The 27,209-nt window shown below is 45.4% G+C and overlaps 1 protein-coding gene across 1 annotated transcript; it reads right to left on the reverse strand.

Moving 5' to 3' along the window:
- Positions 1-2,649: 2,649 nt before the first annotated feature.
- Positions 2,650-27,096, reverse strand: LOC141204968 (uncharacterized). The gene is made up of 7 exons (XM_073664008.1): positions 27,008-27,096; positions 24,147-24,296; positions 23,838-24,017; positions 23,631-23,754; positions 23,450-23,547; positions 23,165-23,255; positions 2,650-4,192 (listed from the first exon to the last, which is right to left on the reverse strand). The coding sequence occupies exons 2-7, from the start codon at positions 24,222-24,224 to the stop codon at positions 2,667-2,669; spliced, it is 2,097 nt and encodes a 698-aa protein (XP_073520109.1). The 5' UTR covers positions 24,225-24,296; positions 27,008-27,096; the 3' UTR covers positions 2,650-2,666.
- Positions 27,097-27,209: the final 113 nt, after the last annotated feature.

Consider the following 27,209-nt stretch of genomic DNA (forward strand, 5'->3'; position numbering starts at 1 on the left):
GGATTTTATTATTTTCTCAATGTCATTAATCTTAGAAACAATATGAAATTTTATATTTTGAAACCTTTTATCATCATTTTTTTTTTTAATTATTTACAATGTTAAACTGCCCAAGATGAACTTTGACATATCATGTATTCTTTTTTTCAGGGCTGTGGAGTCGGAGTCGTGGAGTCGGAGCCCATTTTGGTGGAGTCGTAACACGGACCGACTCCGGGTACAGTAGTTCAATGCAGTTTGTGAGGAATATTTATTCATACGAATTTAGGAAAGTTATAAAATATCCTATAAATGTCTTTCCTATTCCTGATCTAAGGGTCTAGACTTTTAGCTGAGATTAATCTGTGCTACAATAAATTTATCACTTATACATGAGCCATGTATGAGGGAGTCGGAGATGGAGTCGGTGTCATGGAAATTGAGGAGTCGGAGGTTTTGCTCATCGACTCCACAGCCATGCTTTTTTTGGCGCCACATTTTTTTCAAATTCACAAGTGTCTATATACAGTGGTGTGAAAAAGTGTTTGCCACTTCCTGATTTCTTATTTTGCATGTTGGTCCCACTTAAATGTTTCAGATCACAAAACAAATTAAAATATTAGAGAGATATAACACAAGTAAACACAAAATGCAGTTTTTAAATGAAGATCTTTATTATTAAGAGAAAAAGAAATCCAAACCTACAGGGCCCTGTGTGAAAAAGGGATTGCACCCCCCCTACCCACTTTAAAACAATTAACTGTGGTTTATCACATCTTTGGGAAGTTGATTTCCCTAGCCACATAGAGGCCTGATTACTGCCACACCTGTTCTCAATCAAGAAATCACTTAAATAGCACCTGCCTGACAATGTGAAGTGGACCAAAATATCCTCAAAAGCTAGACATCATGCCGCAATCTAAAGAAATTCAGGAACAAATTAGAAACAAAGTAATTGAGATCTATCAGTTTGGAAAAGGTTATAAAGCCATTTCTAAAGCTTTGGGACTCCAGCGAACCACAGTGAGAGCCATTATCCACAAATGGAGAAAACATGGAACAATATGAACCTTCCCAGGAGTGGCTGGCTGACCAAAATTACCCCAAGAGTGCTGCGACGACTCATCCAAGATGTCACAATAGACCCCACAACAGCCAAAGAATTGCAGGCCTTACTTGACTCAGTTAAAGCACTTGCTTTGGTAAACAGAACCATGAACTCTGCTGTCTACCAAAAAATCCTGATGGAGAATGTCCAGCCATCTCTTCGTGACCTCAAGCTGAAGCGCACTTTGGTTATGCAGCAGGGCAATGATCCAAAACAAACCAGCAAGTCTACCTCTGAATGGTTTAAGAAAAACAAAATTAAGACTTTGGAGTGGCCTAGTCAAAGTCCTGACCTTAATCCGACTGAGATGCTGTGGCATGACCTTAAAAAGGCAATTCATGCTCGGAAACCCTCCAATGTGGCTGAATTACAACAATTTTGCAAAGATTAGTAGGCGAAAATTCCTCCAGAGAGTTGTAAAAGACTCATTGCCCGTTATCGCAATTGCTTGATTGCAGTTGTTGCTGCTAATGGTGGCCCAACCAGTTATTAGGTTTAGGGGGCAATCACTTTTTCACACAGGGCCCTGTAGGTTTGGATTTCTTTTTCCCTTAATAATAAATACCTTGATTTAAAAACACCTTTTGTGTTTACTTATCTTTGACTTATACTGACATTTGCTTTGTGATCTGAAATATTTAAGTGTGACAAATATGCAAAAGAATAAGAAAGCAAACACTTTCACCCCACTGTATGGCTGAGTTCTGTGACTTGTCATATGTTTTTTTTGTCCTGAGGAGGAAGTATGGCACTTTGAAATGCATAGACAGTAATAAAACGCATATTTTTCTAGTCTGGACCTGGATTTACTGTTATCTACCACAAGCGCGGATTTTCCATTTTTCTTTCCTTCCCACATACCACTGGTTCAGGAGACCAACTGCACGTCAGCAGGTATCGAAGTCATTACTACAGTCAGTAGAGGACAGCTTTGGGAAGCAAAACTGACCCTGCAGTTGGGACTGTGAAGATCCTAGCTTCTGGTACTCCCTAGCCAGTTCCTGGACCATCTGGGTCATATTCACCACCTGATCACAGAGTGTGACGCTATTCACCACTCATGGACAGGCTGTGAAGCAGAGTAGTCAAACTTCTGGGGTCAGATACCAAGAGAGCACATAGAAAACTAAAGTTAAAAGACAAAGGCGAAGTCAAGTCATTATCTGAGGTCAGAATACCAGGAAGACAGCAGATCAGAGCAAAGGGGCTAGGCAAATGGATGGTCAGAACGAGGTCCAAGGACAGACAGCAAAAGATTAACAGAGCACAGAAATACAAGGCACATCACTGAGCAGATGCTACGTCTGGCAGAGGTCTAAGACTGACAGCTCAGCTAAGTAACTGGGTAATCAACAGGAACAGGGAACACCTGAAAGAAGCTCAGCATCTCAGACTCAGATTAGACAGCTGAGCTGTTCATTAAAACACCAACAGCTCTGCATAAAACTGCACCAGATTGGACAACTGAGCTGTCTTTCACAGCTTCCAAGACATACTGAGCGGAGGAATCCGTGACACTCTGATGTTTATTAAGCAGATGTTTATTAAGAATTAATTTCCGTGTAAAACATTTCGCACATTAAGAACATGAAAAAGGCTTCTCCCCTGTGTGACTACTCTGGTGACTAAGAAGAGATGATTTCTTCACAAAACATTTCCCACATTCTGAACAGGAAAAAGGCTTCTCCCCTGTGTGGGTTCTCTGGTGTCTAACAAGATATGATTTCTTGATAAAACATTTCCCACATTCTGAACATGAAAAAGGCTTCTCCCCTGTGTGAGTTCTGTGGTGAATAATAAGATTCCATTTATCGTTAAAACATTTCTCACATTCTGAACAGGAGAAAGGCTTCTCCCCTGTGTGAGTTCTGTGGTGAATAATAAGATTCCTTTTATTGTTAAAACATTTCCCACATTCTGAACAGGAAAAAGGCTTCTCCCCTTTGTGAATTTTCTGGTGCGTAACAAAATCTGATTTCTGTGCAAAATATTTCCCACATTCTGAACAAAAAAAGGGCTTCTCCCCTGTGTGGGTTCTCTGGTGTCTAACAAGATGTGATTTCTTGTGGAAACGTTTCCAACATTCTGAACATGAAAAAGGCTTCTCCCCTGTGTGGGTTCTCTGGTGAATAACAAGATGCGATTTCTGTGTAAAACATTTCCCACATACTAAACATGAAAAGGGCTTCTCCCCTGTGTGGATTCTCTGGTGAATAACAAGATTTGATTTCTGTTTAAAACATTTCCCACATACTAAACATGAAAAAGGCTTCTCCCCTGTGTGAGTTCTCTGGTGGCCATCAAGTTCCACTTTCTGGCTAAAACATTTCTCACATTCTGAACATGAAAAAGGCTTCTCCCCTGTGTGGGTTCTTTGATGCTTAACAAAATCTGATTTCCATTTAAAACATTTCCCACATTCTGAACATGAAAAAGGCTTCTCCCTTCTGTGGGTTTTCTGATGGCTATTAAGATATGCTTTTCGGTTAAAACATTTCCCACATTCTGAACATGAAAAAGGCTTCTTCCCTGTGTGCGTTATTTGGTGCATAACAAGACTAGATTTATGTCTAAAATATTTTCCACATTCTGAACAGGAAAAAGGCTTCTCCACAGTGTGAGTTCTCTGGTGACTAAGAAGAGATGATTTCTTCAGAAAACATTTCCCACAATCTGAACAGGAAAAAGGCTTTTCCCCTGTGTGGGTTTTCTGGTGTTGAACAAGTTTTGATTTCTGGTTAAAACACTTCATACACTTGGAACAAGAAAATCTATTCTCTACTGTGTGAATGTTTTGATGTTTAAGAAAAGACTTTTGGAGAGGAAAACTATTTCCATATTCTGGACGTGAACATGGCTTCTTTGCTTTAGGAGCAGTTCGTTTCTTAATGCTTATTTTGTGACTTTGATTTTCCTTAGTAGTCGGTAATGAATCAGAAGACAGGACCTGTTTCATAGGATCAGATGATAGATCTTTGCTGTGAAGGGATGATGGTATATCTGGAGTAATGGCATTCACTTCAATTGTATCCTGTGGGATCACAAGATCGTCTGATTTAAAAATTGAAGATGTCAGCTGTACCTCTGATCTCCTGGTACAGTCATCTGCCAAGAAAAAAAAACAATTATTTTTGAATAAAATATCCTTGAATGTAATATTTTTGAACATTTCTACTTAAGCTGTCAGTAAAAATGGTAAGTTACGACAAAAATTGTATTATTAACCAAGACAATGACAGTTCACAGTCTAATAGAAAACCTTATAGGATGAACCAGTAGAGCGTGGTGTTAAATGTTTGTTCATTCTGCGTCCCAAATATGGAATAAGATGCCACAAAACAATGTTATGTAGGTGAAAATAATACCAATAAAACTTCTACTCGTTCTGCAAAAAAACAAGTCCCCACTCAGGTCCATTATCTGTGTCAGTGGAAAAACAGAGATTTCCACATTATTAGTGGCTCAAAGGCTCTTGAAAAGTAACACGGCTTCCATAAACCAATCCAGCAATATCTGATCTCCCAAAGTCAGATCTCCCCCTCGCTTCTGAGCCTTGCAGTGTGCCAAACCATATTTAGCATCCATGTATTTGGCATTACTATAGTGAGAAGAACCCACTTAATTTACTGTGGGTAGGCCATATGCTACCAGAAAGCAGGCACCCGATCAGGCCTGTATTTCAAATCTTATCGGTGGTGGCAGCGAATAATATTAATTGGGTTATCGTGAAGCTGGCAGTGATCGTACAGGGGCATATACACATATTCCATGACTTGGAATTTGAAGGTGTGTACGCCATACGCTCACTGCTAGCTGGCCAGTAACTACGTAGTGAGTAATCGATATTGTGTGTGTGCGAAAGCCTGACAAATTGATGGCAGAAGTGAGATATTGTATGATCCCTCCGGTGTTGTTTCCTGACAATTGGTGGCAAGCGGTGGGATATTACAGAACATCAGAGGCTGTATTGAGCAATCATTCCTGTCACTGAAAACTTGCACGGTTCTTGTGAGAATTCTGTTTAAAGTTTTAAGGAATCAGACTCAGTGTTTTAATATTTTTTATCTGGGACATTACTGCATGCAAAGCAGTTGCATCCCCCACCTTCTCTTGTTTTTCTGTCCTATCTTTTATTTGGAGAGCCCTGGTACCACCAGCAGTCAGAGGACACTATCACGACCCTCTGTGAGCTGTGTCAGATTGACCCCACGGGCAAGACCAGGCACCAAATGATTGAACTGTTGCAAGGTGCTGCAGAGCCCGTCCGACAGCAGAGCCCTGATGATGGGGCGGCCAGCCAAGGTCCGGATGGCGCTGCTGCAGGGGTCCCACCTGTTATTGCCAGCCAGACCCGCAGCCAGGGTAGTGTGGACCCCCACCTGCAGATGGCATTGGAGCAGCTCGCCGCAGACGATCGTGACGGACAACTGCAGCTGTTCCTGAAATTCCAGGAGCGAGAGGCTGAGAGAGCCGAGGATCAGGCCCAAGCTGACAGAGAGGAGCGAAAAGATGACCGAGAGGCTGCTGAGCGGGAGCGACAGTATCAGATGGAGCTAGCCTGGATTCATAAGGACCCATCCTCCACGCAGACCTGTGAATCCAACAGTGCCAACAGCTTTAAACGCCGTACTGAGCATTTCCCTGTGATGGAAAAAGATGGGTACTTGGACATATTTCTGCAGGGATTTGAAAAAGCCTGCAGGCAGTACCAGCTGCCTGAAGCCCAGTGGGCCAGGTATTTAACTCCAGGGCTCAGAGGAAGAGCTCTGGTGGCGTTTGCTTCTCTCCCTCGAGACCAAGATGGAGACTATGAGGCAGTCAAGCAGGCCTTGATAAAAAAGTACCAGCTAACTCCGAAAGTTTACCGGAAGAAGTTCAGAGCCCTCCAACGTGGACCACGATAGCTACAGTGATGTGGTGGATGAGCTCCGAACCAACTTTGAGCAGTGGGTCCAAGGACTGTCAGTCACCACCTTTGAGGACCTGAAGGATCTGATGGTGAAGGACCAGCTTCTTCGTCTTTGCCCAGTGGAAGTGCGACAGTTTGTGCTGGAGCCAAAGGAGGCCGCCAAAGCAGCCCAGATCGCGGATGCCTATGAAGCCAACCGCACACCAGAGGCGCAGAAGTCGGCCGCCGCCAGCTGGAAAAAAGGGTAAGCCGACAACCACCCCCAGTGTTCCACCCAGCCGGCCTGCTGGGGCTCCTGCCTCATCTTCCAGCACCCGGTCTGCATCGGACTCACGGCGGTGCTATACCTGTGACAGGGCTCATCTGCCCGCAGACAGAAGAATTCCACACCTAAGACCCAGGGGCCTACTGAAGGTGTCCTTTTTGTGGGTGGGGCGGTTAGGGGGTCTGTGACAATCAGTCACCGTGCGTGATAAAGTCACTTTGGGGCTCAAGGACACCGGAGCTGTATGAACCCTCATCCGCCGTGAGTTGGTGTCCCCTGAAGACCTTATCCCCAGGTAGATAAGGTCTTCAAAGAGTGGAGAAGTCGGGGCGTGCACCCAAGGCTCCCCTGATCCTTTTGCCAGCCACCATAGAGCATTCCAGAGATTGCTGTGGACATCATTGGCCCGCTGGCCATTCCCAGCAGCTCTGGAAAACAGTTCATCCTTACTGTGGTAGACTATGCTACCCGGTACCCGAAGGTAGTAGCTTTGTCCTCCAATAGGGCTGATAAGATGGCAGATGCCCTCCTGGCCATTTTTTCGAGAGTAGGATTCCCCAAGAAGATGCTTATGGACCAGGAGACTCAGTTCATGTCTCGGTTAATGGAACCTAGTATCAAGTTCATATCACCCACAGACCAATGGTTTGTGTGAGCGATTCAATGGTACCTTTAAGCAGATGCTTAAGATGCTGGTTGAGTTCCGTTGGCACGACTGGGAGCGTTACCTCACACACCTGCTCTTTGCTTACAGAGAGGTACCACAGGCCTCAATGGGGTTCTCCCCCTTCGAGCTCCTGTTTGGCAGACGAGTCCGGGGCCCCCTTGGTCTGGTAAGAGAATCCTGGGAAGGGAAATTGAACTCACCCGAAGTGTCCGTTATAGAGTATGTCATGCGGCTCCGTGACAAAATGCAGGCAATGACGCAGCTGGTGCATGAGAATATGGTGCAGGCCCAGGCCAGCCAGAAGCTGTGGTATGATCAGAACGCCCGTGAGCGGGTGTACGAAGTGGGTCAGAAGGTGTGGGTCCTAGTTCCAATGACCCAGAACAAGCTTCAGGCGGCCTGGGAAGCCCATACCCCATATGCCAGCACTTCAATGATGTGAACTACAGTACAGACCAAAAGTTTGGACACACCTTCTCATTTAAAAATGTTTCTGTATTTTTTTGATTATGAAAACTGTACATTCACACTGAAGGCATCAAAACTATGAATTATCACATGTGGAATTATATACTTAACAAAAAAGTGTGAAACAACTGAAAATATGTCTTATATTCTAGGTTCTTCAAAGTAGCCACCTTTTGCTTTGATGACTGCTTTGCACACTCTTGGCATTCTCTTGATGAGCTTCAAGAGGCAGTCACCAGAAATGGTCTTCCAACAATCTTGAAGGAGTTACCAGAGATGCTTAGCACTTGTTGGCCCTTTTGCCTTCACTCTGTGGTTCAGCTCACCCCAAACCATCTCGATTGGGTTCAGGTCTGGTGACTGTAGAGGCCAGGTCATCTGGTGTAGCAACCCATCACTCTCCTTGGTCAAATAGCCCTTACACAGCCTGGAGGTGTGTTTGGGGTCATTGTCCTGTTGAAAAATAAATGATGGTCCAACTAAACGCAAACCGGATGGAATAGCATGCCGCTGCAAGATGCTGTGGTAGCCATGCTGGTTCAGTATGCCTTCAATTTTGAATAAATCCCCAACAGTGTCACCAGCAAAGCACCCCCACACCATCACATCTCCTCCTCCATGCTTCACGGTGGGAACCAGGCATGTAGAGTCCATCCGTTCACCTTTTCTGCGCCGTACAAAGACACGATGGTCGGAAGCAAAGATCTCAAATTTGGACTCATCAGACCAAAGCACAGATTTCCACTGGTCTAATGTCCATTCCTTGTGTTCTTTAGCCAAACAAGTCTCTTCTGCTTGTTGCCTGTCCTTAGCAGTGGTGTCCTAGCAGCTATTTTACCATGAAGGCCTGCTGCACAAAGTCTCCTCTTAACAGTTGTAGAGATGTGTCTGCTGCTAGAACTCTGTGTGGCATTGACCTGGTCTCTAATGTGAGCTGCTGTTAACCTGCGATTTCTGAGGCTGGTGACTCGGATAAACTTATCCTCAGAAGCAGAGGTGACTCTTGGTCTTCCTTTCCTGGGGCGGTCCTCATGGGAGACAGTTTCTTTGTAGCGTTTGATGGTTTTTGCAACTGCACTTGGGGACACTTTCAAAGTTTTCCCAATTTTTTGCACTGACTGACCTTCATTTCTTAAAGTAATGATGGCCACTCATTTTTCTTTACTTAGCTGCTTTTTTCTTGCCATAATACAAATTCTAACAGTCTATTCAGTAGGACTATCAGCTGTGTATCCACCAGACTTCTGCACAACACAACTGATGGTCCCAACCCCATTTATAAGGCAAGAAATCCCACTTATTAAACCTGACAGGGCACTCCTCTGAAGTGAAAACCATTTCCAGTGACTACCTCTTGAAGCTCATCAAGAGAATGCCAAGAGTGGGCAAAGCAGTCATTAAAGCAAAAGGTGGCTACTTTGAAGAACCTAGAATATAAGACATATTTTCAGCTGTTTCACACTTTTTTGTTAAGTATATAATTCCACATGTGTTAATTCATAGTTTCATAGTTTTGATGCCTTCAGTGTGAATGTACAATTTTCATAGTCATGAAAATACAGAAAAATCTTTAAATGAGAAGGTGTGTCCAAACTTTTGGTCTGTACTGTACACCAGGAAGAGGCAGAATGTCTTCCACGTCAACATGATAAAAGCTCATCATGACAGGGAATCCTGTGCCCTTTCTGTGTGTAGCGTCCCCAAAGAAGGCGAGACAGGAGTCCTAGTGGACTTACTGGCAGCAGCCCGGGATGCAGGGTCTATTGAGGATGCAGAATTCAACCCGCAGCTATCCACGGACCAGAAGTCCCAGCTGCGGGAGGTGTTCCGGCCTTACCTGATCCTCTTCATGGGTGTACCCCTACCAGGGAGGATGCAGGGGGGGGGGGGTATTATAACAGATAAGAGCATCCACCTGTCAATTGAAAATGGTGACAGGCTGACTCTTATCAAAATAAACAAGGCCTGGATTGGCCCAGACTTCTCACCACCACTGAATGACCGTCGCAGAACATGAACTCAAATCCATTTTTTTTCTGGTCTATTCCCATGCACCCCTTCACACCCAGACATGGGTATACGCTTCAGGATTTCTTCTTTTTTAGGTCGTCCTCCTTCTTCTCATCCTCCTCCACCACCACATCAACAGGGTGCTCATCATGCGACACCCCCATTAATTATGTTAAAGGTATTTATGATGCCCGCATGAACAATTTTTGAGGCCTACTTCAGACATTCTTTTCTATATTCATGCATACCCCCAGGGGTAAAAGTTTTTCAGCCCATGCACTTAGTACATGGGCATTACCAGTCTAGGAGACCCACTCCTTAATAATGGGACTTTTTTTTTTTTTTATGAGGCAGATTTAAATCTATTCCATATTCTATAATATTACCTCTTTTATCTACAATTTGTATACGGGTGAGCTATAGCACTAGGGATAGTGTATTACATGCATCCAGCCAGGGATTATTGCCTTATATTCCATGCTGCTGCAAGCAAAAAAGAAAAAAAAAAGAAGAAATCCGATTCCACCCCAAATCATGCAAAATTAAAAATCTGTAAACCAATAGACATAGATTAAAAAAAAAAAAAGCTACATCCCCAACAACAACAACAACGTATGTATGAGGGGAGAGCTCCAACACTAAACCGGAGTTGCACTCATTTATGGTGGACCAATGGAGCTACTATGAGTCCTGACCAGAAGAGTAGAGAAAGTATTAGCGCCCCCATTTCAGGAGAGATTGTGCAGTAATCTGAATTCCTTAGGAATGAAAACATAATGGAATTTATGATGTGGAGTGAATCCATGAAACCAGGGCTGGAGCCAACACATCTCCTGCAGGCGTGAATAAATGTATATTACAGCCATCAGCCACGCACAGCTTAGAGATATATCATGGCACAGGTGTGGAGTGAATCTATGAAACCAGGATAAGGGAAACTCTGTTGTTATTGTACAGAAATTCACACTTGGCCTCACTGCGCATTTAATGTTGTCGATCATAAAAGTGAAGTTTGGTCATAAAGACTGGACCGGGTCTTGTAGGGACCATATGAGCACATTCAGCAGCACAGAAGGGAGAGAAGGTAGATTCATCCATTAAGATATCAGGGTTCTAGGAAGCCAACAGCATCATTACCCTCCGCTTTCTCTAAGAGGTCCATCATAATATTTTTCTTCAAGTGATTTTCTAACTTCTCAGCACATTCTACATAATGTGACAAAGTCACTGGTAAAGTATTGGAGGGGAGATGTGTAGCACTGAGATTGTTAGCTCCAGTAATTAAACATAGGAAAAAGGTTCCAGCACACAAGGGGGTTAATCAGCCATCTTTAGTGCTAAGGTGATTGAACACCTGTAGAGGGAGGAGGTCAGAGGATAAAATTCACAGCCTTTAGAGCATTTGGTGTGGGGAGGGCCTGGAGGTAACAGCTCTGGAGCGGTTTCACACATGCTGGATGTATGGAGATTGCAGGTCTCCTGGAAGAAATTACTCTGCTAAAGGACATTGAAGCTGGACTCTAAGCTAGGTAGGCTAACCAGCACTATTGTATGGACTTGTTACTTTACGTTTTACCCTCTGACGGACAAAGGCTCTATTAACGTTTTCTGGTGGCGTGAAAGTTTTTGGTGAAGGAGTTTTTGGTGAAGCTTGTGGTCTAAAGGCAAAATGGTGATCACATGATTGTGATAAGTGATTGTGATACATCACTGATAAAACAGCCACAACCAGGATGTCACGACACAGCTGTCAGGTGACCAGGGGCTTCTACCCTGTCCCTAACATTAGGGGGCGCCCTAGCTCGCCCTATTTCCCGGGATACCTCTGAAGGTGAGGATGCCAGGGCCTCTGCCCTCGCCCTAACTCCTGAGTTAGCCCTCCATCTGTTCTCTCCGCCCACCCAGAGAAGGGGGCGCTACTGTGCACAGTAGTACACCAACCTGACAAACAGGGCTACACAGACAGGGGTTAACAGAAAACTCCAGACATATCAAATATTCACTCACATATAACAGAGGAAAACACCAGGGTGTGAAGGTAGGGGGATTAACCAAAATGGAGAAGGATAAGGAATTACCACACATACAAACCAGACAACAGTCACAAATAATTCCTCCAACTCTCCTTCTTATAAGCACTCCTCTCCCTCCGTTAGTCATGCAGCAAAAGCTATCTCTGACAAGGATTAGTAACAGAGCCCAGATTATAAAGCGAAAAGGAGTGGCTAACCGAGCTCAGATGTGAGCACAGGGATTTCCAACATGGCCGTTTCACCCCTGTTCTGCTAGAAGAAATAAACACAATTAAAATAACGGAGAGGTGCTTCTTCTCAGAACTGGAGTAGGAGCCATCCGATGCTGAGGTCTTCTGGCTCCAAACTGTCGCGGTAACCCCATGACAGTACCCCCTCTTCTACGAGGGACCTCCGGAACCTCAGGACGAGGCCTATTGGGGCAAGCCGCATGAAAAGCCTGGACCAGTCTGGCCGCATGAACATCGGATGCTGGTACCCACATCCTCTCCTCAGGACCATACCCCCTCCAATGTACCAGATACTGAAGTGACCGACAAAAAAGATGAGAATCCAAGATTTTAGCAATCTGAAACTCCAAATTTCCGTTGACAATGACAGGTGATGGAGGTAGAGGTGATGATACAGAAGATAAGAGATCTGTGCTAGGACCAATTCTTTTTAACCTCTTTATTAATGACCTGGGGGATGGGATTGTGAGTAAGGTGTCAGTTTTTGCAGACGACACCAAACTAAGTAGGATATTAAAATCTGATCTTGACATTACGATATTGCAGAACGATCCGGATAAGACGACTGAATGGGCAAACACTTGGCAGATGAAGTTTAATGTAAATAAATGTAGAGTAATGCACCTAGGACGGAGTAATGCATATTACATATACATTAAGTGGGAGTATACTCGGGACTACAGAACAGAGAAGGATTTGGGTATTCTGGTTACAAGTAAGCTGAGCAGCAGTACTCAATGTCAAGCGGGAGCCGCAAAAGCAAACATGATTTTAGGGTGTATAAAAAAATCCTGCAATCCCAACGTATTGTTATCTCTTTATAAATCACTGGTGAGGCCACATATGGAATATGGGAGCCAGTTTTGGGCTCCATATTTTAAAAAGGATATTCAGAAGTTAGTCAGTTCAAAGGCGGGCAACTAGATTATTACATGGGATGGAGGCCTCTCATATGATGAGAGGTTGAAAAAGTTAAGCTTGTTTTGCTTAGAAAAATGACGGCCCAGAGGGGGATCTCATTTACATGTATATGTTTTAATATGTGTGGTCAGTACAAAGGTCTAGCACATGACTTATTCCTTCCAAAGACTATACTAAAGACCAGGGGGCACTCCTTACGGGTGGAAGAAAGACGATTCCGGCACCTAAACAGGAAAGGGTTCTTTGCAGTCAGGCTGTGGAATTCCCTACCACAAGAGGTAGGAATGGCCGACACTATATCAGATTTCAAAAAAGGGCTGGATGATTTCCTTGATACACATAATATTGTCGGCTACAGTTAAATTAATGTTACACCTATAGTAGTACAATTGAGCCAGGGTTCTTGTACTGATCGCCTTTTCTCGGGGTCAAGAAGGAATTTTTTCCCCCATGATGTAAATTGGCTGAAGGTATCCTGGGGTTTTTGCCTTCTTCTGGATCAACAGATTTAGATACAAGGACTTTAGTAATACCATAAGAGTAATACAATAAATAAAACCGATTAAAAAAATTCTAAACTGGTTCATCTGTAATTGTGCAGTAATAATAAAAATGGTAACACAATTGTGAGGCCTAGTTCCAGTAAGTTAGTGAAGTGTTAGTGTAGGGAGTACAATTGGGGGAGAAAGGTTGACCTTGATGGACCTAGGTTTTTATTCAACCTACATTACTATGTTACTATGTAGATGCAACATATTTTTTGAGGCGAGAACGATGAAAAACATTATGGATCCTAAAGGTAGGCGGTAAAGCAAGGCAAAATGCTACGAGATTGACGATGGCTATGATTTTATAAGAACTGTACAGACCAAAAGTTTGGACACACCTTCTCATTTAAAGATTTTTCTGTTTTTTTCATGACTATGAAAAATGTACATTCACACTGAAGGCATCAAAACTATGAATTAACACATGTGGAATTATATACTTAACAAAAAAGTGTGAAACAACTGAAAATATGTCTTATAATCTAGGTTCTTCAAAGTATCCACCTTTTGCTTTGATGACTGCTTTGCACACTCTTGGCATTCTCTTGATGAGCTTCAAGAGGCAGTCACCGGAAATGGTTTTCACTTCACAGGTGTGCCCTGTCAGGTTTAATAAGTGGGATTTCTTGCCTTATAAATGGGGTTGGGACCATCAGTTGTGTTGTGCAGAAGTCTGGTGGATACACAGCTGATAGTCCTACTGAATAGACTGTTAGAATTTGTATTATGGCAAGAAAAAAGCAGCTAAGTAAAAAAAAACGAGTGGCCATCATTACTTTAAGAAATGAAGGTCAGTCAGTCCGAAAAATTGGGCAAACTTTGAAAGTGTCCCCAACTGCAGTTGCAAAAACCATCAAGCGCTACAAAGAAACTGTCTCACATGAGGACCGCCCCAGGAAAGGAAGACCAAGAGTCACCTCTATTTCTGAGGATAAGTTTATCCGAGTCACCGGCCTCAGAAATCGCAGGTTAACAGCAGCTCAAATTAGAGACCAGGCCAATGCCACACAAAGTTCTAGCAGCAGACACATCTCTACAACAACTGTTAAGAGGAGACTTTGTGCAGCAGGCCTTCATGGTAAAATAGCTACTAGGAAACCACAGCTCAGGACAGGCAACAAGCAGAAGAGACTTGTTTGGGCTAAAGAACACAAGGAATGGACATTAGACCAGTGGAAATCTGTGCTTTGGTCTGATGAGTCCAAATTTGGTTCCAACCACCATGTCTTTATGCGACACAGAAAAGGTGAACGGATGGACTCTACATGCCTGGTTCCCACCGTGAAGCATGGAGGAGGAGGTGTGATGGTGTGGGGGGGCTTTGCTGGTGACACTGTTGGGGATTTATTCAAAATTGAAGGCATACTGAACCAGCATGGCTACCACAGCATCTTGCAGCGGCATGCTATTCCATCCGGTTTGCGTTTAGTTGGACCATCATTTATTTTTCAATAGGACAATGACCCCAAACACACCTCCAGGCTGTGTAAGGGCTATCTGACCAAGAAGGAGAGTGATGGGGTGCTACGCCAGATGACCTGGCCTCCACAGTCACCAGACCTGAACCCAATCGAGATGGTTTGGGGTGAGCTGGACCGCAGAGTGAAGGCAAAAGGGCCAACAAGTGCTAAGCATCTCTGGAAACTCTTTCAAGATTCTTGGAAGACCATTTCCGGTGACTACCTCTTGAAGCTCCTCAAGAGAATGCCAAGAGTGTGCAAAGCAGTCATCAAAGCAAAAGGTGGCTACTTTGAAGAACCTAGAATATAAGACATATTTTCAGTTGTTTCATACTTTTTTGTTAAGTATATAATTCCACATGTGTTAATTCATAGTTTTGATGCCTTCAGTGTGAATGTACAATTTTCATAATCATGAAAATACAGAAAAATCTTTAAATGAGAAGATGTGTCCAAACTTTTGGTCTGTACTGTACGTCTCCAGATTCTGGTTAACTTGCTCCGTCTGCCCATTAGACTGCAGGTGAAACGCAGAAGAAAAGGACAAATGGATCCCCAAACGGGTGCAAAATGCCCTCCAAAATTTGGAGACAAACTGCAACCCCCGATCAGAAACAATGTTGGTCGGGATCCCATGTAATCTAATTATTTCTCTGATGAAAACTTGCGCCAAGGATTTGGCATTAGGTAAAGTTGGCAATGCGACAAAATGAGACATTGTACTGAATCTATCAACCACTACAAGGATTACAGTATTCCCCGCCTACACGGGTAGATCTGTGATAAAAATCGACCGATAAGCGAGTCCAAGGTCTACTGGGAATCTCCAAAGGTTGGAGAGCCCCCGACGGACAAGTATAAGGGGTCTTTGAAGGCGCACAGACACTGCAGGTGGCTACGTACTCCCGGACATGCTTATGAGCACCTGGCCTCCAAAAACGCTGAGTAAGCAGATCCACGGTGGCTATATTACCAGTATGTTGGCCAACACCGAATCGTGATGTTCACTGAGGGTTCTAAGACGGAGAATTACAGGAACAAACAGTTTACCAAGTGGACAGGCAGAAGGAAGGCCCTCTGAGCGTCAACAACCTCTCTTTCCAGATCGGAGCATATAGACGCCATAACCACCCCATTTTGAAGAATAGGTAGCGGTTCACACTTGTCTCCTACCCCAGGAAAGCAACGGGACAAGGCATCTGCCTTAAAGTTTTTTGTTCCCCAGCCTATATGTGACAAAGAAGTTAAACCTGGTAAAGAACAATGTCCATCTAGCCTGACAAGGTGTTAAGACGTTTTGCCGATTCCAAGTATACCAGAGTCTTATGATCCATGACTACCATCACAGGGTGGACCACCTCCTCCAAAAAAAATGACGCCACTCCTCAAAAGCCCATTTCATAGCTAAGAGTTCCCTGTTACCAATATCAGAATTTCTCTCTGCAGGTGACAGTTTTTTAGAGAAATAAGCACATAGTTGCCATTTACCAGGAGACAAACCCTGCGACAACACAGCCCCTACTCCCACCTCAGACGCATCGACCTCAACGACAAAAGGTCGAGAGACGTCAGGCTGTATAAGAATCGGCAAAGAATAAAAACACCTTTTCAACGCATCAAATGCCTCCCTGGCAGGACTGGACCACCTGGAGAAGTCTGTCCCATTCTGGTCATATCAGTAAGAGGTTTGGCTACTACCGAAAAATTCTTTATGAACTTGCGGTAGTAGTTGGCGAAACCTAAAAACTTTTGTGACGCCTTCAAATTCTCCGGACGATCCCAATCCAATACCGCCCGGACTTTCACTGGATCCATGCGAAAACGGGTGGAAGACAACATGTTTCCTAGGAAAGGGATCTCCTCAACCGAGAACATACACTTCTCAGGTTTGACATATCATTTATTGTCTCGAAGTATCTGTAATACCTGCCTGACGTGTACCTGGTGTGACTTAAAGTCAGGAGAATAAATTAGTATGTCATCAAGGTAGATAACCACAAACCTGTCTATCACATGGCTAAAGATGTCATTGATAAAGTGTTCAAAGATGGTGGGCGCGTTCGTTAACCGTGTCCTTCAGGCGTATTGAACGCGGTCTTCCACTCATCTCCCTCTTTAATACATATGAGATTATACGCCCCCCACTGAGGTCCATCTTAGAGAACCATTTACTCCCGACTATTTGGTTAAAGAGGTCTGGAATGAGCCCAAGAGGATAAGGATCACGGACAGTGATCGCATTGAGTTCACGGAAATCTAGGCAGGGGCGTAACTCCCCATCTTTCTTTAAAAAAAAAAAAAAAAACCACAGCGGCAACGGGGGGAGAGCATGGTCTAATATGACCATTAAAAACAGAAAAAAACTGATGATACTTCCAATACAAGAAATAGGTGTGAACAGGTGCTTACTAGGAGCCGCTACCTCCATAAAATACTAACAAACAAAGCAGCACACTACAACGCTAAGTATGTGAACATGAAATATATGAAATTTGAATAGCATTACTGCTCTAGAAAATAGAAAGAAATCTTAGCGCATAAATTGGCCAATTCATGTGTACCTGGTAGCCACGTTAAGGCGTTTCTCAAAAATACATTGATAGGGTCCTGGTATTTTTGAGTTTTTATTGCAGTAGGATCTTACTTTTCCACACATAAGCAGACGGATGTCCCTTAGAGAGGTATTCACATTGGTGGGGTCCTGGCACTTTCAGAAACGCTTTATCGCGGCTACCAGGTACACATGAATTGGCCAATTTATGCGCTAAGATTTCTCATTTATTTCTATTTTCTAGAGCAGTAATACTATTCAAATTTCATATATTTCATGTTCGTATACTTAGCGTTGCAGTGTACTGCTTTGTTTGTTAGTCTGATATGACTCTTACCCAGTCTTTCCGTGATGTAATCTCTCATGGCCTATCTCTCCGGACCAGAAATATTGTAGTCTGCTCTTAGGCAGCTAGGCCCCAGGCACGAGGTTTATGGCGCAATCATATGGACAATGGGGAGGTAGTTCTTGGCACCCTTGTTCCGAGAAAACATCCCCAAAATCCGACAGGTAACTAGGCATAGACCGGGTATCTTCCCTAGCCAACTGGGTACCCAAGCAGTGTCCTTGGCAATACCCACTCCATTTTACAACCTCTGAAGATATAGATCTAGCCAAGAACTCAACCTTTCTCCCAAACTACCTATGCCTGCAACTATGGGGTGCATGGATAGAGGGAATACCTGTTTATGTACCTTAGGGAGAGAGTGGGGTGATTGGATGTGTAACAACAAGATCTTGTGATAATTGTACACCTATCGCTCCCATGGAAACTCCTTCCTCCAATAGCTTTTTTAATTTGTCAGCAAAACTATGTGTGGGATCATAATTCAATTCTTTATAGGACTTCAGTATCCGCTAGAAGGGCCAGATTACATTTTTTTATATAAACCAGCATTGAGTAGTACCACTGCCCCCACTTTATTCGCCTGACGGATAACTAAATCTTTATTTGCTTTAAGATTGTCCATAGCGAGTCTCTCTTTACTGGCTAGATTAGACAAATAACTCCCATGATCAATTCTACGTTTCAAAAAATGTAAGTCCGACTCCACTAGTTCTTGAAAATCATCCAAAATCGGGGGGCGTGACTGTAAAGGGTAAAAGTATGGATTTTTACCCGATAAGTAAGACTTAGGAAATGCAACGACTACCCTAATTGGGCAATTAATAGGGCCAGGGTTAGAGTGGACTCTATGGATAGATCGAGGATAATAGGGGACAAAATCAAACCACATGGTGCCAATCAGCCCATCCCAGTTTAGCCCCCAATTTGAGGAGATTAAGAGAATTATTAATAGACACCTTCCTATGTTAGAACAGGACAGTAAACTCAAATCCATTCTTTCTGAACCAATACAGTTCTCGGCTACCAGGGAACCCACTTAAAGAAACATCTTGTCCCCTAGTTTGTATTTGGACCATATTCCAGCACAATCAAGAACATGGCTTCACACTAAAGGCTTTTATAGATGCGGCCATAAGATTTGCACATGGAGGTATTTTTCTGATGCCACTAATAAATACATTTTTTCAAAGTTCAGCGGCGTCCAAACACTTCTCACTCCATCATAATGGGGACACATCTAGTTGTAATGTCATTGGTATTGAGAAGGTACCCAGACCACATAGAGGAGGGGACCACCATAGGAAATTATTGAATCGTGAATCCTTGTTGATTTATCTCGTCCAAACACATACCCCTAATGGCATGAACATCAAACATGATCTTACTTTTTGTGTATTGTAACATCTGTCACTTTTGTATTTTTTGTACTGTGGGTTTTCGGGGTATGTTTTGTGACTATATGCTACTTGTCCATCCACAGATTTTTTTAACTGATTTAATAAAGATTTCGGATTTTACGAGTTACCTGAAGCTGGACGCATCTCTTTCTCTCTAATCAGTTTCATAGCGGCTCAGTTGGCTCTCCAGGCTCCAGGAACTTCGAGGGTGAGCTGACTTTTTATTTATTGTGTTTTCATCAATGACAATTATTTGTATGGGTCTGGACAGGGTATGTGGGCGGAGGACTTGGGCCTGGACAAACCGAGAGTTGATCAAGTTAAACACCCGCCCCACTGTGCAGAAAGGCTGACACCTCCACCTTAACCCCACCCACATGAACTTCAGCTGGTAGAAAAAGCTGTGTCCTACCCACAGAGGTGATAAGTACACCCAGTTTGCTAACCTTCTCGCAGCCAGGGCCATCTAGTTTTCCGGCGGTTGTTTACTATGGGGACGGGAAGGACACGTACTCAAGAAATGGCCCTTTTTTCCCCACAAAAGAAATACACTCCTAGCTTATGCTGGACTACCGGCAATTTCCCAGAGGAAGATGTCACACCCACCTGCATGGGTGCCTCAGGTGATGCCACACTGACCTCCCTGGACCCCGCACACACACGGGGGTGACTCCCTATGTCACTGGCGAAGACAGCCATCAACTCGAATCGTCAGAGACATGGCTGTCTCAAGGGAGTCAGGAGTCTCATACAGGGCCAAGGAGTACTTCACCCTTACTGTAAGCCCCTCACAGAACAGACTACGGAGTGCGGGGACATTCCACTTGGTATCCGTGGCCCACCTCCTGAACTCAGAGCAATATTCCTCCGCGGGCCGGTCTCTCTGCCGAAGTTGGAGCAATGTGAAATCGGCTAAGGAGACGCGATCGGGGTCATCATCTATAATATAACGCTACAAGCGTCCCTCTGTCTGAAGTCTTTATAGACTGTGCAAGCGTGACGCATTTGTAGTGTGTCTTCAGCAAAATGGTGCCAGACAGTGCGGTATGAGCACACAAACACTCCGGCACCACACTCCTCCCCCGGCCTCCGGCAGAACAGGACGCAGCGCTGGAGCACAGGGAAGAAAGGCGAGTTTAAGTGTCTATTTTTTTGTGTGTGCGCAGCGTGATAGGGATGAGGGGTACCATGCATACCAGGCTAAGGATGAGGGGGTACCATACATACCAGGATGAGGGATGGGGTACAATGCATACCAGGATAGGGATGAGGGGGTGCCATGCATACCAGGATGAGGGATGGGTTACCATGCATACCAGGATAGGGATGAGGGGGTACCATGCATACCAGGATAGAGATGAGGGGGTGCCATGCATACCAGGATGAGGGATGGGGTGGTACCATGTATACCAGGATAGGGAAGAGAGGGTACCATGCATACCAGGATAGGGATGAGGGGGTACCATGCATAACATGTATACCAGGATGAGGGATGGGGGAGTGCATGCATACCAGGATTGGGGATGAGGGGTACCATACATACCAGGATAGGGATGAGGGGTACCATACATACCAGGATGAGGGGTACCATACATACCAGGATAGGGATGAGGGTACCATACATACCAAGATTGGAGATGAGGGGTGCCATGCATACCAGGATTGGGGATGAGGAGTGCCATGCATACCAGGATTGGGGATAAGGGGCCCATGCATACCAGGATTGGTGATGAGGAGTGCCATGCATACCAGGTTTGGGGACGAAGGGTGCCATGCATACCAGGTTTGGGGACGAAGGGTGCCAAGCATACCAGGTTTGGGGATAAGGGGTGCCATGCATACCAGGATTGGGGATGAAGGGTGCCAAGCATACCAGGTTTGGGGATGAGGGGTGCCATGCATACCACGTTTGGGGATGAGGGGTGCCATGCATACCACGTTTGGGGATGAGGGGTGCCATGCATACCACGTTTGGGGATGAGGGGTGCCATGCATACCACGTTTGGGGATGAGGGGTGCCATGCATACCACGTTTGGGGATGAGGGGTGCCATGCATACCACGTTTGGGGATGAGGGGTGCCATGCATACCACGTTTGGGGATGAGGGGTGCCATGCATACCACGTTTGGGGATGAGGGGATACCATGCATGCCAGGTTTGGGGGATGAGGGGATACCATGCATGCCAGGATAGGGGATGAGGGGGCACCATGGATACCAGGATAGGGATGAAGGGGTACCAAGCATACCATGATACGGATGAGGGGTTACCATGCATACCAGGATAGAGATGAAGGGGTACCATATACCAGGATAGGGATGAGGGGGTACCATACATACCAAGATAGGGATGAGGGTACCATGCATACCAGGATGAGGGGTACCATACATACCAAGATAGGGATGAGGGATGGGGTGCCATGCATACCAGGATAGGGATGAGGGGTACCATGCATACCAGGATGAAGGATGCGGTGCCATGCATACCAGGATGAGGGGTACCATACATCCCAGAATGAGGGATGGGGTGCCATGCATACCAGGATTGAGGGATGAGGAGTGCCATGAATACCAGAATGGGGGTGAGGGGCCCATGCATGCCAGGAAAAGGCTGAGGGAACCATGCATACCAGGATTGGGGGTGAGGGGTGCCATGCATACCATGATTGGGGATGAGGGTTGCCATGCATACCAGGATAGGGATGAGGGGTACCATGCATACCAGGATAGGGATGAGGGGTACCATGCATACCAGGATAGGGATGAGGGGTACCATGCATACCAGGATAGGGATGAGGGGCAGCACAAATACCAGGATGGTGGACCATATACCAATAAAAATGCTCGCCAACCGGGCGTAGAACGGGTTCAATAGCTAGTCATATATAAGGCCCAGAGCCCGAAAAAAATCTCCACCGTCTGAAGTGATTGTGAGTCAGACGGGAGAGAAAATGTCCATGCTTGGGGATCTCCCTGAAGGAGCGAGATTACTATCCCCACCTGTTGCTCCTCTGTACCTGAGGAAACCGGACATTGTACTTTCAGGCTGTTTACAGGCCTCTCTGAAAACCACAAACTTGTCCCGCCCCCCAGAGACCTGTCAGGCAACACGACCTTGGGCTCCACTACGGTTTGTCTGAGAGACGACACTCGTACACCCGCTGTATTAGGGAACTGCAAGACCACCGAGCGTAAATCCACCACCTTCAGACTGAGCTGCTGCAATTGCCTCGTCAGAGCAGTAATAGGATCCATCATGGATCAGAAGAAAAGGTTGCTGTCAGAGATAATGTCATGACACAGCTGTCGGGTGACCAGGGACCAGGGACTCCTACCCTGTCTCTAACTCTAGGGGGCGCCCTAGCTCACCCTATTCCCCAGGATACCTCTGAAGGTGAGGATGCCGGGGCCTCCACCCTCACCCTAACTCTTGAGTTAGCCCTCCATCTGTTCTCTCCCCCCACCCTGATAAGGGGACGCTACTGTGCACAGTAAAACACCAACTGGACAAACAGGGCTACACAGACAGGGGTTAACAGAAAACTCCAGGCATACGAAATATTCAATCACATATAACAGAGGAAAACACAGGGGTGTGAAGGTAGGGGGATAAACCAAAATGGAGAAGGATAAGGAATTACCACACATACAAACCAGGCAACAGTCACAAATAATTTCTCCTACTCTCCTTCTTATAAGCACTCATTTCCCTCCGTTAGTTATGCAGCAAAAGCGCTCTCTGACAAGGATTAGTATCAGAGTCCAGATTATAAAGGTGAAAATTAGTGGCTAACCGAGCTCAGCTGTGAGCACAGGGATTTCCAACACGGCCGTTTAACTTCTGTTCTGACAGAAGAAATAAAACACAATTAAAACGACGGAGAAGTGTTTCTTCTCGGAGCGGGAGTAGGAGCCATCAGAAGCTGAGGTCTTCTGACTCCAAACTGTTTCGGTAACCTCGTGACACAGGGTCTGAGAAGAATCTGTGACTTCTCTTTAATTAGTGGTCACTACTCATCTGGGTAGTCATATGTAGGAATCTCTTCTTCAGTTGGTAGGTGGATCTTCCAGGTTGTAAGTTGTATACAAAAGGGCTTGCAATGCCCAAAGTCATTTGTACTGTTTTTGGTGGAAGAGAAGGTTTTGGTCTAGATGCAAAATGGTGGTCACACAATTGTGATATGGTCAGCCTAAATGACAGGTAAACCATCCGCAGCCTGTGACTGAGAAGAATCTGTGACTATTCTTAATTTAGTGGTTACTACTCACCTGGGTAGTCATATGTAGGAATCTCCTCTTTACACCGCTCATCACCCCTCACATATGTCTCTGTAGTATTAATATGCATCAGATCTCCGCCCTGAAACAAATATTGTAAAAGTCACAGACAGAGAAGTCCCATCTATGATCAGCTCTAATCCTGCCATCTCCACCGTTCTCATTACACAAGTAGAAAACATATAATACTGGTGGATAAAACAAGACTGAGCACAAGACCTTCACAGCCGTCTACACATCATAGGGGAGATCTCATGACACCTTCTCTCCATCTACCTGATGATCCTGAGGAACATTGGGATCTTCTTGTTTACAGTCCTGTGGAAGAAGAGGACAGGGACATCTCTCTGGTGTTGTCCTCTTACTGGATAGATCTGGAGGAAACACATACAGGGACTGAATTCATTCTTTACATACAGATAATTATAGGCCGTGTGTATTTAGTCCTGTCTATTACCTGGTGATGTGAGGGGCTGGGGAAACTCCATCATGATGTTCTTGTACAGATCTTTGTGTTCTTCTAAATACTCCCACTCCTCCATGGAGAAATAGACGGCGACATCCTGACATCTTATAGGAACCTGACACATACAATGATACCGTCATCCCCCCGATCCCTCCATAGCGTTACTGTATAATGTCCCAGCATTCCCAGCAGTGTCACCTCTCCAGTCAGCAGCTCAATCATCTTGTAAGTGAGTTCTAGGATCTTCTGGTCATTGATGTCCTCATGTATCAGGGGGTGAGGTGGAGGCCCCGTGATTGGGCTCAGAGGTCTCTCCCTTCCCTCAGACACAGGATCCTGACAGCGCTCACTAGAGGTCTTCTTCACTACTGTGTAATCCTGGTTATGGAGAGACACATTAATAAATCTCCCTCCAGACATTTCCAGAGTCCTCACCTCTCCAGTTCTGTCCATCTGTTATTCCCATAGATAAGAATGATGTAATGTGACGTCATCAGAATCTCTCACCTCTCCAGTAAGACAGAAGAGGATCTCTAGGGTGAGGTGGAATATCCTCTCCGCCATCTTGTCTCTGTCCATATCCATCCTTGATAGGTGATTCAGAAAAATTCTCTTCTATAGAAGATCTTCACTGAGAGGATCTGATATTGTAGAGACCTGAATGAGAAGAAGATGAGCCGATGTAACATCATAAAAATCCTGTGTAATAATACAATTACTGGAGATAATAAGGGGAAACATATGAGGAGATTATTTTCCAGTATTTCGTTTTCTAATAAAACCTATATATTTTAGGCCACACACAACAAGCTGCACCTGAATACAGGTCCACAACGTCCATAACGCCAATTCTCGTCTTATTTACCGACACTGGAATTATATTATACTGAATAATGGGGGCATTATACTGTGTGGGGGCATCATACATCCTGCATAAGGGGCATAATGGGGGCATTACACTGTGTGGGGGGCATCATACATCCTGCATAAGGGGCATAATGGGGGCATTACACTGTGTGGGGCATCATACATCCTGCATAAGGGGCATAATGGGGGCATTACACTGTGTGAGGGCATCATACATACTACATAAGGGGCATAATGGGGGCATTACACTGTGGGGGCATCATACATACTGCATAAGGGGCATAATGGGGGCATTACACTGTGTGAGGGCATCATACATCCTGCATAAGGGGCATAATGAGGGCATTACACTGTGTGAGGGCATCATACATCCTGCATAAGGGGCATAATGGAGGCATTACACTGTGTGGGGGCATCATACATCCTGCATAAGGGGCATAATGGGGGCATTACACTGTGGGGCATCATACATCCTGCATAAGGGGCATAATGGAGGCATTACACTGTGTGGGGGCATCATACATCCTGCATAAGGGGCATAATGGGGGCATTACACTGCGTGGGGGCATCATACATCCTGCATAAGGGGCATAATGGGGGCATTACACTGTGTGAGGGCATCATACATCCTGCATAAGGGGCATAATGGAGGCATTACACTGTGTGGGGGCATCATACATCCTGCATAAGGGGCATAATGGGAGCATTACACTGTGTGGGGGCATCATACATCCTGCATAAGGGGCATAATGGGGGCATTACACTGTGTGGGGGCATCATACATACTACATAAGGGGCATAATGGAGGCATTACACTGTGGGGGGCATCATACATCCTGCATAAGGGGCATAATGGGGGCATTACACTGTGTGGGGGGCATCATACATCCTGCATAAGGGGCATAATGGGGGCATTACACTGTGGGGGGCATCATACATCCTGCATAAGGGGCATAATGGGGGCATTACACTGTGTGGGGCATCATACATCCTGCATAAGGGGCATAATGGGGGCATTACACTGTGTGGGGCATCATACATCCTGCATAAGAGGCATAATGGGGGCATTACACTGTGGGGGCATCATACATACTGCATAAGGGGCATAATGGGGGCATTACACTGTGTGGGGCATCATACATCCTGCATAAGGGGCATAATGGGGGCATTACACTGTGTGGGGCATCATACATCCTGCATAAGGGGCATAATGGGGGCATTACACTGTGGGGGGCATCATACATCCTGCATAAGGGGCATAATGGGGGCATTACACTGTGGGGGCATCATACATCCTGCATAAGGGGCATAATGGGGGCATTACACTGTGTGGGGCATCATACATCCTGCATAAGGGGCATAATGGGGGCATTACACTGTGGGGGGCATCATACATCCTGCATAAGGGGCATAATGGGGGCATTACACTGTGGGGGGCATCATACATCCTGCATAAGGGGCATAATGGGGGCATTACACTGTGTGGGGCATCATACATACTGCATAAGGGGCATAATGGGGGCATTACACTGTGGGGCATCATACATACTGCATAAGGGGCATAATGGGGGCATTACACTGTGTGGGGCATCATACATCCTGTATAAGGGGCATAATGGGGGCATTACACTGTGTGGGGCATCATACATCCTGCATAAGGGGCATAATGGGGGCATTACACTGTGGGGGGCATCATACATCCTGCATAAGGGGCATAATGGGGGCATTACACTGTGGGGGCATCATACATCCTGCATAAGGGGCATAATGGGGGCATTACACTGTGTGGGGGGCATCATACATCCTGCATAAGGGGCATAATGGGGGCATTACACTGTGGGGGCATCATACATCCTGCATAAGGGGCATAATGGGGGCATTACACTGTGTGGGGGCATCATACATCCTGCATAAGGGGCATAATGGGGGCATTACACTGTGGGGGGCATCATACATACTGCATAAGGGGCATAATGGGGGCATTACACTGTGGGGGCATCATTCATCCTGCATAAGGGGCATAATGGGGGCATTACACTGTGTGGGGGCATCATACATCCTGCATAAGGGGCATAATGGGGGCATTACACTGTGTGGGGGCACCATACATCCTGCATAAGGGGCATAATGGGGGCATTACACTGTGTGGGGCATCATACATCCTGCATAAGGGGCATAATGGGGGCATTACACTGTGTGGGGGCATCATACATCCTGCATAAGGGGCATAATGGGGGCATTACACTGTGTGGGGGCATCATACATCCTGCATAAGGGGCATAATGGGGGCATTACACTGTGGGGCCAGTAAAGGGGTCCTGTACTATGAGAACAATACGTTTCCTCACTTCCTGTCTCCATAGTTGGGTCGTATGTATCCATTACAGGAAACAGAACAAAAACCTTATGATTCTTATAAAGGGGCAACACAAGACCCCAAAAGAGTCTCTGTGCTGAAGGGGTTAATGCCCCCTGCGCCCAGTAATGGGGTCTCCACATACCTCCACCTGCAGAGCCGCCACCACATATCTGGCTGCTCTGTGCGCCCAGGAGCTGTGATGAGGTCACAGGAGGGGAGGAGTCAGGGGTCACATGATCAGGGGCCTCAGTGGATGCAGGACTCTGCTGTGCTGGTTGTCATGGTGCTGGATGAGCTGAAGTTTATGTGTGGGGTCAGGAGGGGTTTACAGTGTGGATGTAGCA

The sequence above is a fragment of the Phyllobates terribilis genome, unplaced genomic scaffold (assembly GCF_046119375.1).
Source record: "Phyllobates terribilis strain yellow unplaced genomic scaffold, ASM4611937v1 Scaffold_136__1_contigs__length_4911898, whole genome shotgun sequence".
NCBI lineage: Eukaryota > Metazoa > Chordata > Amphibia > Anura > Dendrobatidae > Phyllobates > Phyllobates terribilis.